The 16,128-nt window shown below is 42.4% G+C and overlaps 1 protein-coding gene across 3 annotated transcripts; it reads right to left on the bottom strand.

Annotated features, from left to right (window-relative positions):
* Positions 1 to 83: 83 nt before the first annotated feature.
* Positions 84 to 15,654, bottom strand: c9h1orf35 (chromosome 9 C1orf35 homolog). Of its 3 annotated transcripts, none has more exons than XM_052022641.1 (8): positions 15,521 to 15,654; positions 14,640 to 14,790; positions 7,661 to 7,706; positions 6,864 to 6,946; positions 5,096 to 5,168; positions 2,883 to 2,965; positions 2,428 to 2,541; positions 84 to 575 (listed from the first exon to the last, which is right to left on the bottom strand). In XM_052022641.1, exons 1-8 carry the CDS (start codon positions 15,612 to 15,614, stop codon positions 563 to 565), a joined length of 657 nt encoding a protein of 218 aa, XP_051878601.1. In that variant the 5' UTR covers positions 15,615 to 15,654; the 3' UTR covers positions 84 to 562. The 3 variants fall into 3 exon arrangements, with proteins under 3 accessions (XP_051878601.1, XP_051878600.1, XP_051878599.1); XM_052022640.1 differs by having other exon boundaries at positions 84 to 578; XM_052022639.1 differs by lacking the exon at positions 84 to 575 and adding an exon at positions 720 to 2,118.
* Between the last annotated feature and the right edge of the window lie 474 nt (positions 15,655 to 16,128).

Consider the following 16,128-nt stretch of genomic DNA (forward strand, 5'->3'; position numbering starts at 1 on the left):
GATCAAGCCACAAAAATGCTAAATAAGTAAGCTTGGAGAAAGCCTCCACCCTGTTAAGAGAAATTTTGTTAATAAATCTGAACTGTTTCAACAGCATTTAATATACATAGTAAAATAATGAACATTTACATTTTGGGTACTAAATCTATACATTCACCAGACCAATGAATGGTCTACACTGCAACAGTAGATATATAGGGCAGCTTTGTTTCAAGGATAGGCTCCTTTTTTTTTTTGCCAACAGCCACAATGCTGGCTGCCACTAACCTGCAGGAAACTGCAATCTATAGCCTCTTGATCTAAAGTTGAGTGCTGGGTAGATTTAAGGTGTTAACAAAATTCACATAGCTAAATTCTAATAGGCCTAGCTGAGAAGTAGGATATTTCTCCCTCGGTTGCTGTCACTAATTCTCTTCACTGTGATTCATGGAGATAATTCTGCTTGTTGAAGCTGCCCTCACTGCTGTGACTCTAGCCCTTGGATGCACATTGGCAAGGGGAGGTTCAGCTTCCCTTAAGTGAATGTTGTTGTTGTTATCTGCATTGCCCATTAACACCATGCTCAATGATGATGCCTTCTGGAAAATGAGAAAAAAAAATTAAAGCCATGGTCTCAAAGTAAACAATCCAAACAATACACCTTATGAGCAATCCACCTCCCTCTCTCCACCCCCCTCTCTCCACCCCCCCCCCCCCCCCCCCCAAGAAGCTTCCATGAATGAAACTGCCAATTTAATGTCAAATTAAGGGTTCATTTGTGGTGTAGACCCATGCCCAAAAGGCTTACAGTGGCAACTTCTAGTATCATTTGCCTAAACTTAGTATATATTGCTGAACATGAATTATATCATTGGAAAACTGTCAGCTGGTTCTAACCACCACAAATAGTGTAGCACTTATGGTGTGTTAGGCAAATTTACACAACAAAGGAATTTCAAACAAGTTATTTGAATAACTATTGTGCTACTTTTAAAGACTCTTGCCTGAATCAGGTAGTTTCCATCGATTATGGCCAACTGCTGGTCCTGGCATTGTCATTTAAAATTAGCCTTTGCTTTTAGAAGGTATAGTTTAAATATAACCAGTGGTACCAGTTAAATAGTTTTGTATAGTTTATCTTCATGTTCAATAAAAGTTGAAAGTAGGTTTACATTTTAAACTAGTTGGTGAATGAGCACCAGGTGACCACTTAAGTGATCCTTCCTAAAGCAAGTTCTATATTGCTGCACAAATACATTAGAATAATACTTTTGCACAGCTCCTTGACCATGAATCAAACACTTTTTTTTAAATGCAACACGAGTAACTGACTACATGGATGGCACTTTAATATTAAAGTCAAACTGGAAACCTTAAGCAGAAGTTACTCCAAACATTCAGCAAGTCAGATCTATGGACAATGAAACAATGTTAAAGGGATTGCTACATAATATTAACTGTTTCTCCTTCCACTAAAGCTGCTCTTGAAAAAACACTACCCCATCTCACCTACTGGGAACCCCCATTGTGCCAGCTGAGTCTCTCAGTAACAAAAGTAATGGAAGGTTTTTATTGCTTTGGCTATTTGGCTAGTCAGTAATATAGGTGGGGGGTTAATATATGGGTCAAATTTCTGTTCAATCTTCCACCCCAAGACTGCTCACATCATGCAGTTAATCATGCTTCACTCTCTCTAGACCTATTACACCAAGTATCATTCAGCTGGATGACCTTCGATACTCCCAAGGATTACTTATTAAACTAATGCATGAATCCTATTCAGCTATCATCCCAGACTTTACCAATTCTGTGTAGAATTTTATTGTACAGGGGTACCTGTTTTTGATGTCTGACATTCTCTCTCTCTCTTCTCCCCCCCCCCCCCCCACCACCAAACATTCAGTTTATGCTTGGCTTCATGTACCATGGTATTCTTTCCATAATGCTGCTTTTAAAAAATGCAACTCAAAAGCTAAATTTTCAATTTCTTTCGTTGCCTTCTCAGCATCCTTTTCCTGTGATAGTGTGGTTGTTTGCATTGTCTTTTTTTTATTGTTGAATTTGATGCTCCTTTCCAATGAATTTTTCTCTTTTCCTTGAACCAATTCCCTTCATGTACTCAATGTGAGACTGCAGGTGCTGGAATTTGGAGCAAAAACAAACTATTGGAGGAACTGAGTCAAACAGCAATAGTGGAGGCAAAGAGATGGTTGACATTTCAGCCTGAGACCCTACTTCAGGTCAGAATGAGGCAGCAAGATAGTGTAAAGGGATGAGATAGGGGCTGGTTTCACCCCTTCTCACCTTTTTGTACTGGCTACCTTCCCTCTCCACTCTCAGTCCTGATGTAGGGTCTCGACCTGAAACGTGGACCATCGCGTTGCCTTCACAGATGCTGCAAGATGCACAAAGTCACCCCTGTCCCACCCATCACCGATCAGTATTTACCTGTCTCGATGGTTTGTCTTGGGTGATGATTTTTCTCTGTTCTTGTGCTTCTTCTTTTGTTTCTTTTCCTTTTTGTGTTTTTTATCTTTCTTGTGTCGCTTTCGACCTATTGACCTAGAGTGTGGGATGGGCAATCTTTACTAAGACAACTGTTCAACCAGAATCCAATCAGAGATGCAAAAACAATTTCCACCCCTACTCCAGCAAACTACTAACAAGTTGGTGAATCTGTCAGGTTTTCTTTGCTCCCAACAAAATAAAGCTCCCCAATTGTCATTACTCTGAATTTCAATTGCAGTTTTTTTTTGCAAGTCTAGGAACAAAGCTGAAAACAAGACATAAACAGCCTATTTTTCAATGCACAGGAATCATCAACATCAGGAACTGAGGTATGAGGGACAAAAAAATGCAATGATACTGAGCAGAAGCTACATTGGACATTCTTGCTCTCTTACCTCTGGGTCTCTACTTCTCTACTGTCCTTCTCTGGTTTCCGCTTCTGACTCACCGACTCCACAGCTTCACTGCATTTGTGGTGCTAAAACAAAAGTAGAAAGGACTAAATACTGGGGAGAAATGGAAGCCTGTGAACACAAGTTGTTCAACATTGGCAGAGATAATCAACAAAACAAAAATAGCATGTTGGACATCGTATCCCTTGATTTCACCCAATATCCAGAAATTCAACTGCTCAGCAAATCAGGCAACATTAATGGAGTTGCATTTTAGGTCAATGATGTATAATAACTGTGGTATCTTCTGTGGTTGCATGGGAAGGTGCAACAAGAAAATGTTTTCCACTCATTCCAGAGGAACCATGTCTGGCAGCGGCATGAAGGTGATGGATGAAGAGAATGATCTGCTGAATATCAAAGCTGATAATGGAAAGGTAACATGTGACTATTGCTGCCAGCTTTTACCCTTCACTCACTTTCACAGAGTCCATTGCTGAGTCTTCTCATTCTTAATTTTAACTCCATCTCAGGTGATGAGTAAGTAACCAATAACCATTACAAGTTCTTGAACTCCCACAGCTATGTTGCCTACGCATTCTTCCATCCTACTTTCCAGAAGGAGCCCCTTCCATTCTCCCAGTTTCTCTCACTTTTGCATGCTCTGATGATGAGACTTTCCTCCTCAGTGTTTCTGGAGCAACTCTTTCCCCCCCCCCCCCCCCCCCCCCCGTTGTAGTTTCCCCCTGCGCACAGGGTCTGCAATTCTGCCTACTACTACTACCACAATTCCAGGGACCCAATTTTGCAGGAATTAGTGGCTAGGAAAGTGAATTTCTGAATGACTGATAGGGCTCATACAGAACTCTTACCAAAATGGTGTCAATACCAGAATACCATGCAGAATCTCCTGAAAATATTGTTATAGTCCCAGAAAGTCCATGAAAATACTAGTCCAGTCCTGGGAACAAGTATCTGGAGGCTTTAAGAGCACCTGGAAGTAGCAATGAATCCCCAGAAAATTCTCACCAATTGAGCACACTCCCTAGGATTCCTTGTACTGGCAAGTACCCACAGATTCCATAGGAAGCCCAGGAAACATGGGCTCACTTGCAAGAACTGCTGAAACCACCAGCTCCCTCTCAAAAATCCCTGCTAGTGTTGGTGCATCCAGAGAGTCCAACTTCCTTTCCTAAGCCATTATCACAAAGTAGAAACGGCAAACCAGACTCAATATGAAGCAGTAAATTTGGTTAGAGGGCAGTAAAGGTGCTACTTCGTGATTGCAGTTAGTGTAAGCCTGAGGCAGTAACTATTTAAAATTCGTAGAATTTTTAGGGAATAAAGTTCTGGGAGTTCAAGAACTTGCAATGCTTTAGTGCCAGTTTGTGCATTCAGTAAAAAAAGTAAAAATATAAATATAGATTTAGGTATAGGTATTTTGACAGCAGAGGATGTGAATTTATGGACAAGATTGTTCTAGCAGCATACACTTCCAGAGAGACTGAGCTGGAGTATCAACAGAAAATACTGTCTAATGGAAGAACCATCTAGTGTTAGCATTAAACCTTGGTCACATCTAGCAGAGAAGTGCAAGACTAGTACAAGAACTACAGTAGCCAAAAGACTAGGGGAGATCCTAGTGAGAAACTCTTTACCTCATCTAGCATTCTTTTAAAAATATTTCCTCTCTTCATTCATCACTTCATTATTTTAAACTCCTTGATATTATACTCTGAGAACATAGAAACAGGATATGGATGTCACTAGCAAGGGTGGTATTTATTGCTCATTCCCAGTTGCCACTGGTGATGACAGGCTGCCTCCTTGAAATGCTGCAGCCAGCACGATGAATGGACTTTATTGTAGCATTTTGGTATAAGAGTTGTTTACCAGGGCACAGTGAAGAATTAACCACATTGCTAAAGTCACATGGTTCACAGGGCAGGAAAGGACTTTATGACAATTAGTCCAAGAAAATGCTGTCATTCTAAGTTTATTCCAGAGTTTACTTAACTAAATTTACATTCCTGGCTGCCTTGGTAAAATTTCAAGCCACATTTTTGGATCATCAGTCCAGCAATCTGGGATTTGAATTGAGTAACATAACCTCTTACTGAGTACTTTTATGAATCTGTACAAGTTGCTCAGTCTTTTTTCCTCCAGCCCTCTGATTTCAACTTTATTTACAGAAGCGTACCATTAACATTCCCTACCGTAAAGATGGCTAGTCCAAGCTTAGCTGCTTCACGGTCTTCTTTGGTTAGCATCATCCTAGAAGTAGTACCACTGCAAGGAAAAGATTTGGATTAATCAGAGGCCAGATCTCTCTTGCCCTATCACAAATTATGGGCAATGAATGGCAAGATGTCTAAGCTCACACACCTTTAGGAGTACATTTGCCTGCATTAGGCCCATGTCCTTCTATGCCTTTGCTATCCAAGTACCTGCCCAAATGCCATTTAAACATTGTAATTGTATTGGCTTCCACCACCACTTCTGGCAGCTCTTCAGGCCTAATGCAGGCAGATGGATTAGGGTAGATAGACATCACTGTTGGTGTGGACGAGGTGGGCTGCACTTTGATAGGTCCTCAGAAGTAAGTCTTTCTAAGTTTATACTGGACTTTGGTTGAACCATTTCTGGAGGAGTTTGTTCAAGGTAGATTCACTAGTTTAATTGTTAAGATGGAGTTGTCCAATGTGAAGAAATTGAGTAACAACAACCAAAAGTATATTCTTGAGTTAAGAATGGAAGACAAGTCAGATGGAATAACTCAGTCCAGTGTCCCCGGAACTAAAGGATGTTATCACTTGATATAGAGTTTGGCCATTTAGAATTGAAATGAGAATTTTTCTTTTTACCTATAGAGGGTTGCAAATCTTGAGAATTCTCCCTGAGAGCATTACTCAGTTATTGGGTAAATTCAAGGGGAGACATTAAGGAAATAGAGATATTGATAGAGCAGAATTAATGTTATTTGAAAGGCAGAGAAGGCTCAAGGGCTGTATAGCCTACTCCTGCCATTCCTTATTAACTTTCCTTCCAATTCAGTGAGAGCACTCAGGGAATGGACAAATAAATCCAATTAAACTTTGACCATGCCATCATTTGAAAATCAATTTCACAAATCACTGTGCCAGGGATGTAGAACCCAGCTCCTGTTCACTATCAATAAATATTAGCTGTAGGGGATCGCTACATGGCTGAATCTCCAAATCACAAGTTCTTATCAGTACAAAAATCAAGGACAGGTCTTACTGCTACCACCACGTGTTATGGGATATCTGATGATGATTCTACATGGCTCTCATTAGAACACAACTAGGATACTGCAGAGATTAGGTCTACATGCAACACAATGGGTTTCTGCTGTACAAAGGAGACCAATGAGGTTCTGTCACTGAAGCCAGGAACTTGGCAATGCATGAACCTGACAAACTGGAAGTTCCCAGCTTTACCAAATGTCTCAGATATGATGTTCTCAATGTAGTAACGTATGGATGATCTGTCTGGATGGCATGCAAACAAAAGCTATTGACTGTATCTCAGTACATGTGACAATAATAAACCATTTCATACGAATTCCAAAAATATTATACCCAATGGCATCTGATGTGTTATTATATAGCATATATAGGAGCGTTATATTCCTATATACACTTATAATATATCCAAGTGTATTCTTGACTACAGTAATAAAACAAATTGTTAAAGGAAGTCAGCAGTGTCAGGCAGCATCCATGGAGGGAAATGGACAGTCAACATTTCAGGTCGAGACTCTTCCTCTGGAAGAAGTAAAGGGTCTCAACCCAAAACGTCGACTGTCCATTTCTCTCCACAGGTGCTGCCTGACCTGCTGAGTCCCTCCAGCAGTTTGTTTATTGCTCCAGAATGCAGCATGTGCAGTCTCTTGTCTCCTTGAGTACAGTGTCGTGGATAGATACAGGAGAGCTACAAATGGCAAGATAGAAATCTTCCTACCTTGAACTGCCAAGCCCAAGGACTCTGTCAACATCTTTGCTATCTGGATCCACACCCTCACGCTTACAGACTTCTGCCAGTTCCTGAAATTAGATGAGAATGGTTTTTTTTTTGAAAAGGCAGCATCTTACAACTCTACACAAACCAACAATGTCCAGGCTGGTGAACTCATCAACAAGAACAGTACAGAAGAAGCAATGACAAGTATAATGCAATTTTATAAAAGTTGTGGTGTTTTCCCACAGTAAACAAGACAGTTACAAAAAACAGGATACAAAATATTATAGAGGATAAGATGAAGAATTTTCTCCATTTCACACACAAAAATGTGTACATGTACATAGTATGGAATGTAAAGTGCATTACACATAGTGCAATAAATAAGAGGATGACATATCCTGGTGATCTATCTATAAATAATCACAACATTTAGGGTAATGTATGTACAGAATGACACACACAGAAGTACAAGCTGTACATAGAGTAGAAAAGGAACATGATAGTGTTTGTAGACCAATGCACATAGAGTTGGTGTATATAGAGAATCTCTCACACTGAGAAGGTAGAAAATGCAGAGGAGGACATACAGGCTATAATGTATGCAGAAGATAAATGACGTGCACATAATGGCAAGTTGTAAATACAAGATAACACAGTGTGCTGAATATAGGGCACCTCACACAGTACACTATCCATGTGTAGATTAAAGGAAACAAGATGTGAAGTACATGGAATTTCACACTGTAGCTATGATGAAAATTGTTTTTTCCTTATAGCATACTGTACTTATTCCCTACCTCTTTGGTTACTCCAGTTGGTTTCCTTTTGGGATTCTTGTAGCCTCTAACACAAAAAAAAAATCAGAACTAATTTATGCAAGTAATTTAATATTTTGGCACCCAATAAATGCCACTTGTAAGTATTGTGAAACAGAGTCATACAGCACTGAAACAGAGTCATACAGCACAGAAACAGGCCCTTCAGCCCAACTGGTCCAAGATTCCTATCTAAGCTAGTCCCATTTGCCCAAGTTTGGCCCATATCCCTCTCAATTTTTCCTATCCACGTACCTGTCCAAGTACCTTTTAAAGGTTGTTAATATACCTGTCTCAACCACTTCCTCTGGCAGCTCATTCCATATGCTGACCACCTCTGGGTGAGAAAGTTGCCCTCAGGTTATTGGTAAATCTCTCCCTTCTATCCCAAACCTATGTCCTTTAGATCTCAATTCCCCAACCCTGGGAAAAAGACTATCCAATCACCCGATCTATACCTCCATAATATCACCACTTCTCCTATGCTCCAATGAATAAAGTCCTAGCCTGCTTAACCTCTTTTAATAACTCAGCCCCTCAAGTCCCGGCAACATCCTCGTAAATCTCCTCTGCATTCTTTCCAGCTTCATCTTTCCTATAGCAGGGTGACCAAAACTGAACATGGTATTCCAAATGAGGCCTCACCAACATCTTGTACAACTGCAACATAACATCCCAACTTCTCTACTCAATGCCCTGACTGATGAAGGCCAGTGTACCAACAGCTTTCTTCACCACCCTCTACCTGTGACACCACTTTAAGGGAACTATGTAGTTGTACTCCCAGGTCCCCCTGTTCTGCAACACTCCCCAGGGCCCTCCTGTTCACTGTGAATGTCCTACCTTAATTTGTCTTCCTAAAATGCAACACCTCATACTTATCAGAATTAAACTACATTTGCCATTCCTCAGCCCACTTATGCAGCTGTTCAAAATCCCTCTAATTCCAATTACCATATTCACTGTCTATGACACCACCTACTTTAGTGTCATCTGCAAACTTACTAACCATGCCTTGTATATTCTCATCCAAATCATTGATATTGATGACAATTAGCAATGGCCCATCACCAACTCCTGGGGAACACCACTATTCACAGGTCTCCAAAAAACCTTCCACTATCGCCCTCTTATCAAAGGGCTTACTGAAATCCATATAGCCTACATCTACCGTCCTGCCCTCATTGACCTTCTTGTTACTTCTTCAAAAAAACTTACAAATTTGAGAGATATGACCTCCCACGCCACAAAGCCATGCTGACTATTCCTAATCAACTCATCTTTCCAAATGCATGTACATCTTATCCCTCAGAATCCCCTCTAGTGACTTACCTACCACAGATTTTAGGCTTACCGATCTATAGTTCTGTTTTTTTTCAGCCCTTCTCAAATAAAGGCACAACATTAGCCACCCTCCAGTCTTCCAGCAACTCACTCATTGCTAACGATGATGCATGCATCTCAGCCAGGGCTCCCGCAATTTCTTCTCTAACTTCTCAGTGTCCCTGGACATACTGATCAGGCCCTGGAGATTTATCTACCTTCATACTTTAAGACATCCCCATTAACTATCTCAAGTTCCAAAGTCTTCATATCTTTCTCCATGGTAAAAACAGAAGAAATACTCATCGAGGACCTCACCCATTTCCTGCAGCTCCACACACAGCACTTTGGTCTTTGAGGGGCCTGGTTCTCTCCCTAATTACTCTTTTTCCCTTAATATACTTAAAAAAAAACAAAACATACTTTCTCATTCTTCTAGCTCAAAAACTTGCAGGGCAGGCGAAACATAAACAGAACAGTAGAGCACAGGACAGGCCCTTTGGCTCATGATGCTGTGCCCAACTAATTAAACTAATGACTCTTAATTAATCTAATCCCTCTTCCCCACATATTAACCATACCCCTCCCTTCTCTGCATATTCATGTGCCTATCTAAGGGCCTCTTAAATGGTCCTATGCTAACAGTGCATTCCAGGCCCCCTCCACTCTGTGTAAAAAAAATTTTTCCCCCTCTCACCTTAAACACATGCCCTCTAATACAGAACATTTCAATCCTGGGAAAAAGATACTGGCTCTAAACCTTGCATAATTTTATAAATGTCTATCAAATCTCCCTTTATTCTCTTGAGTGGCAGAAACTAAATCCCTGGCTTGTCTAACTTCTCCTCAGAGCACATGTCCTCCAAACCAGGCAGCATCTTGATAAACCACCTCTGCACCCTCTCCAAAGCCTCCACATCCTTCCTGTAATGAACACAATATTCTAAATATGGCCTAACCAAAGCTTTATAAAGCTGTAACATAACTTCCTGGCTCTTGAACTCAATGCCTCAACTAATGAACTCAAGCAAGTCATATGCTTTCTTTACCACCTGATCAACCTGTGTGGCCACTTTTGGGGAGCTATGTACCTGGACTCCAAGATCCCTCTGTTCATCAATGCTGTTAAGGATCCTGCCATTAACTGCGTCCTCTCCCTTTATGTTGGATCTCCCAAAGTGCAACACCAGATTAGCCCATATCTGCAACTGATCTATATCCTGCTGTATCTGTTGGCAATCTTCTATGCATCCACAACGCCAATGATCTTTGTGTTGTCTGCAAACTTACTCACCCACCCTACCACATTTTCATCCACATGATTTATATACAGTGGCATGCAAAAGTTTGGGCACCCCAGTCAAAATTTCTGTTACTGTGAATAGTTGAGTATAAGATGAACTGATCTCCAAAAGTCATACAGTTAAAGATGAAACATTCTTTTCAACATTTTAAGCAAGATAAGTATTATTTTTGTTTTGTACAATTTTAGAGTGAAAAAAGGAAAGGAGCACCATGCAAAAGTTTGGGCACCCCAAGAGATTTGAGCTCTCAGATAACTTTTACCAAGGTCTCAGACCTTCATTAGCTTGTTAGGGCTATGGCTTTTTCCACAGTCATTGTTAGGAAAGGCCAGGTGATGCAAATTTCAAAGCTTCAAAGCAAAATAAGACCCATCCATCACTACCCTATCTTCTATGGGCAAGCCAATTTTGGATCCAATCAGCCAAGTCACCATGGACCTTACGCATCCTAATTTTCTGGATGACCCTATCATGTGGGACATTGTCAAATGCCTTATGAAAATCGATGTATACATCCTCTGTTCTACCTTTATTGTTATTGATCACCTCCTCGAAAAACTCAGATTAGTCAGAATTTGATACACAAGAAGCCCTTCCAGTTTATAAAATGTGCCTAAGTTCCCCTCTCCTTTGCTCAATCAATTCTCAATACTGGCTGCAGTAGAGGTTGCACACAGAATAAAGCCTCTTCTATGCTGGCTCATCAGCCACTTCCAGGCTGGGTACTGCACACCTTAGATATTGAATAATGAGAACATAAATACTGGAAGCAGGAATGGCCAAAGCTCTGAATCTGTGATCCTGTGCCTCATCTCCTTACTTACTTGCAGCAACATCACAGGCACATAGCATCATAGAAGCAGAATTCACAAGAAAAAAATTAAACACAAATTATACACATTTTTTTTTAAACAAGAAAGAACACAATTAGAACAAAACAAAAAAATCCATTGTAGTGCAAAGTTGTCAAAGTGGTCATAGTATTGCCAAACTGCAGTGATTAGGGTTTTGCCAGTTGGTTCAAGAACCAAATGGTTGAAGCGAAGTAGTTGTTCATGAACCTGGTGGTGTGGGACTTCAGGCTTCTGTACCTCCTGCCCAAAGGTAGCTGCAAAAAGATGGCATGATCCGGATGGTGGGGATCTTTGATGATTGAGGTTGCCTTCTTAAGGCAGCGCCTCCTCTAGATACTACCAATGGTCGGGAGGGATGTGCCCATAATGTATTGAGCAAAGTCCACTACTCCCTGCAGCTTCTTGCATTCCTGTGCATTTGAATTGCATCCAAAGCCTTTGAGGAAGAGAATTCCAATGATTTACAATCTTCTGAATAAATAAATTCTCTTCACCTCAGTCCTAAATGGACCACCTCTTATCATGAATATGCTCATTCTAGGTTTTCCAAAAAGCCTCTCAGCATCTCCATCAGTTCCTTTCATAATCTTGTACAATCTCATTTGATAACCTCACATTTTTTGGGATTCAGACGCAAGTCAAACTTCCTCAATCACTCTTCACATTAGTACATCCTCTTCCCTGGAATCGACATCATAAAATCTACACAGCACCAATTTCAAGGCTAATATAATCCATCCTCAGGCACAGAAACCAAAAATACACACCATACTCCAAGATGGTGAATACAGTCAAGCAAACTGCTCCAGTACATCTTTATTCCATATCATGGTGCCATAGCAGTTACTACTGATGCTTCACAGCTCTGGGGACCCAGGTTAAATCCAGACCTCCTGTATTGTCTATGTATGGTCTACATTCTCCCTATGACTGTGAGCTTCTGCCAGATCCTCCAGCTTCCTTCCACATTCCAAAGATGTGGCAGCAGATTAACTTTCTACTGTAAATTATCACAGTGCAGACATGTGAAAAAAAAATTAAAAGGGGAGTCATGGAGCAATACAGCACGGATACAGGCCCCTCAGCCCAACCAGTCCACACCGGCCACAGTGCCCACTTACTAGTCCCAATTTCCTGCATTCGGCCCATATCCCTCTAAGCCCCACCTCTGCATGTACCTATCCAAGTGCTTCTTAAATGATACTACTGTACCTGCCTCAACCACTTCCTCTGGCAGCTCATTCCTTATACTGACCATCCTGAGTGAAAAGGTTGCCACTCATCCCTTTTAGATCTTTCCCCTCTCACCCTAAATCTGTGCCCCCTAGTTTTGGACTCCCCTACCCCGGGGGAAAAGACTTACTGTCCACCTTATCTATGCCTCTCATAATTTTAAACATTTCTATAAGGTCGTCCCTCATTCTCCTACGTTCCAAAGATTAAAGAACTAGCCTGGCCAACCTCCCTCTTATAACTTGGGCCCTCTAGTCCTGGCAACATCCTTGTAATTCTTTTCTGCACTCTTTCCAGTTTAACCATGTCTTTCCTATAATAGGGTAACCAAAACTGTACGCAGTACTCCAAGTGTGGCCTCAACCAACTGCAACATAATGTCCCAACTCCTCTACTCAATGCCCTGACCTATGAAGGCCAACGTGCTAAACGCCTTTTTCACCACCATCTACTTGTGACACCACTTTCAATGAACTATGCCTTTGTACTCCTAGGTCCCTGTTCCATTGCACTCCGTAGTGCCCTGACATTCATAGTATAAGTCCTACGATGGTTTGACTTTCCAAAATGCATCACCTTGCACTTATCTGTATTGAAGTCCATTTGCCACTCCTCAGCCCACTTCCCTAACAGATCAAGATCCCCCTGTAATCTACGATAACCTTCTTCACTATCAACACCACCTCCTAATTTCGTGTCATCCGCAAACTCACTAATCAGGCCTTGTGCATTCGCATCCAAATCATTTATATAGATAACGAGTAACAAGGGTCCCAACAATGACCCCTGTGGCACACCGCTAGTCACCGGCCTCCATTCCAAGAAATTACCTTCAACCTCCACCCTCTGCTTCCTACTTCCAAGCCAATTTCAAATCCACCTAACTAGTTCTCCCTGGATTCCATGAGACCTAACCTTTCAGACCAGCCTATCATGTGGGACCTTGTCGAAGGCTTTACTTAAATCCAAATAGACAACATCCACTGCCCCACCCTTGTCTATCTTTCTGGTTACCTCTTCAAAAAAAAACACTAAAAGGTTTGTCAGACACGACTTTCCACGTACAAAGCCATACTGACTCCTCCTAATCAGATTCTGTCTATGCAAATGCTGGTAGATCCGGTCCCCCAGAGTTCCCTCCAGTAACTTCCCCACCACTGATGTCAGGCTGACCAGCCTGTAGTTCCCTGGCTTGTCCTTGCTACCCTTCTTGAACAATGGAACAACATTAGACACAACCTGGACCCAAAAGGCCAAATGTCCTCTTTGCATTGTAATAAACAATTTATAGAAAGACATGGGTTGTGAAAATCAGGTTTCAACCCAAAATGTCTACTGCTTCTCTTTCCTCAAACTCTAGTTCTCTTTCCACAGATGCTGCCTGACCATATTTTCTGTTTTTATTTAATACAAACCATTATCTGAACAAGATTCTGTAACCAATGACTATGTTGAATTAAGGGCAGATCTGGTTACATATCTGGCTCAATCACAAAGTTGTGAGACTACATTCATATTAAAAGAACACCAAAGAAATGCCAGCAGAGTAGTTTTTTGTGGTTCCAAATAAGGCTAAGCACCTTAATGAGAAGGTAAAAATGAGAGTACATCAAAACAGCCACAATCCCTAAGCCACCATTGTGGCATTTGGTTGATATATTGGACAAGATGCCACTTGGGAATCTAGATGTATTTAGTCTGCACACATCATTATTAAATACAAGTAATTACACAGAATCATTTGCAAAATGTATAAATGCAAACATTAACATTTTGTTGGCAAAATGAAAAGCAATGTAAAAGTGTTCAGAATTCCCTTGGCACATAATACTGTATCTGTACCTCCTTTACTACTCCCTCACAGTAACCTTTAGTGTCCCAACATCTATCTTTGATATATCACCAATAGTGCTTTGAATACATTCCTACCAAAAAAAATACAACTACATATAATTCACAATATAAATTCCAGTTGCTCTTTTTGCAAGGGCTCACTCTGCAGTCACCCCATGCCTAAGGACTCAATGGCTCAAATCCATCTAATAGTGAGCTCCACAAGCATCTTGGACTCCTCCCTTGATTTGTCCTGAGTTCACAAGTGTCTCACCACAGGGCTGGGAAAAACAGCAAACTGTATGGAAATGTTGATACAATTTGGAGGGCAACCAGTGCCCAAGGAATTCAGCACAAACCTTCAGGAGAGGGAGGGAGATAAAGGCACAGGGAATGCACAATTTCTCAACTCACAGTGCTGCCATTAGGGCTTCCTGCTCAGCTTTTCGAACAGCCATCAACTCCTCAGCACGAGACTGCATCCCCTCAGTTTTCTTTTCCTTTGTGTACCAGGTGAGGTCCCTCCCTTTCTGCCATCGTCCAACTGGTGCCATGAGCGAATTTCCTGTATGTAGTCAATAATCAGGCATAAATTTACATTTACGAAAATCAACCAATCACAAGACCATTTCAAACACAGAGGCTCAGGGACTGTTTGACAACAAAAATCACTGCAATTCCACAGCCTTTGTGCTCCAGGAACAGTCTGCTACACACTACTGCAAACACCCAAGCTGAGGGCCAATTTTCCCCAAGACAACAACCACCCGAAATAAGGGATAAGGCAAACGAAATTCAAAATAACGTTTTTGTCTTGCATTACTTCCCAATATAGCCTGACAGTACATGGCAGCAGAGATAAAGCAAGCAACGCAGGTCAATGGAGTGGCAAAGGAGCATTGCTCTCTCAGGATTAACCCCACACCGCCTCTCCCCCCATCTGCCTTCCCTGACCCAAAACTGCCCCCCTCCATCTCTTTTCTTGCATCTCTCCCGCCTCCCCCCCCCCCCCACTCCAGTCTCCCCTCTTCTGTCTCCCCCCTCCCTTCAGGTCTCTCCCCTCCAGTCCCCCCCCCCGACTACCCCTCCAGTCCCCCGCCCCCCCGACTCCCCCTCCAGTCCCCCCCCGACTCCCCCTCCAGTCCCCCGTCCCCCCCCCGACTCCCCCTCCGGTCCCCCGTCCCCCCTCCAGTCCCCCCCGACTCCCCCTCCGGTCCCCCGTCCCCCCTCCAGTCCCCCCCGACTCCCCCTCCAGTCTCCCCCACGCCGAGCCGTTGCCCACCGCCCCTGCTCACCCAGGTAATTCTCCCGATGTTTGTCGGCCTTCACCTCCTCCCAGGTGAACTGATCCTGCCCCCCGCGGACCCCGCCCCGGGCCGAGCCCATCATCCTGCAGCCGGACCCCGACCCCGCAGCGCAACCCGAACCGAGCGACTCCCACTTCCTCTGCCCCTTTAAACTTCCGGCGGAGGTGGATGACGATTTGATGCCGCCATCTTACTGCGGGGAATCGGTGTCCGGTTGGAACGTTCCGGGCGCCATGTTTGTGGGGGGCGCGGGCCGTCCTCCGGCGCCCCCTGCTGTACCGCAGATGTCCCGCAGCGGAGGAGACAAAGTGAAGCCAAGTTGAATCGGGCCACTGCTGATAATTTCCAGCATTTCCTGCTTTCATTTCAGTCTATCAAAATGCACCAGTGCTTTGTTTAAGCTCTAATACATCTCACCTGCTTTGTGCACAGTAAAAGTTTCCTTCTTAATGAAGGGTCTCTGACCGGAAAAATTAAATCTTTTTCTTCTTCCACAGAAGTTGCCTGACCTGCTGAGTGTTCCCAACATTTTCTGTTCTTAATTCAGAGACTTTGGTAATAAGTTTTTGGTATTAAAGATAAAATATTTTTCTCTT

The sequence above is a fragment of the Pristis pectinata genome, chromosome 9, assembly GCF_009764475.1.
Source record: "Pristis pectinata isolate sPriPec2 chromosome 9, sPriPec2.1.pri, whole genome shotgun sequence".
In the NCBI taxonomy this organism is placed as follows: Eukaryota; Metazoa; Chordata; class Chondrichthyes; order Rhinopristiformes; family Pristidae; genus Pristis; species Pristis pectinata.

What these genes read in the sequence shown, in the direction of transcription:
- c9h1orf35 (XM_052022639.1), bottom strand. Translation starts at nt 15,614, where the DNA reads ATGATGGGCTCGGCCCGGGGCGGGGTCCGCGGGGGGCAGGATCAGTTC. An exon ending in GAAGCCCTAATGGCAGCACT is followed by an intron (nt 7,707 to 14,639) that starts GTGAGTTGAGAA and finishes TTTTTGTGTTAG; the next exon opens with AGGCTACAAGAATCCCAAAA. An exon ending in AGAGAAGTAGAGACCCAGAG is followed by an intron (nt 2,542 to 2,882) that starts GTAAGAGAGCAA and finishes CCCACACTCTAG; the next exon opens with GTCAATAGGTCGAAAGCGAC.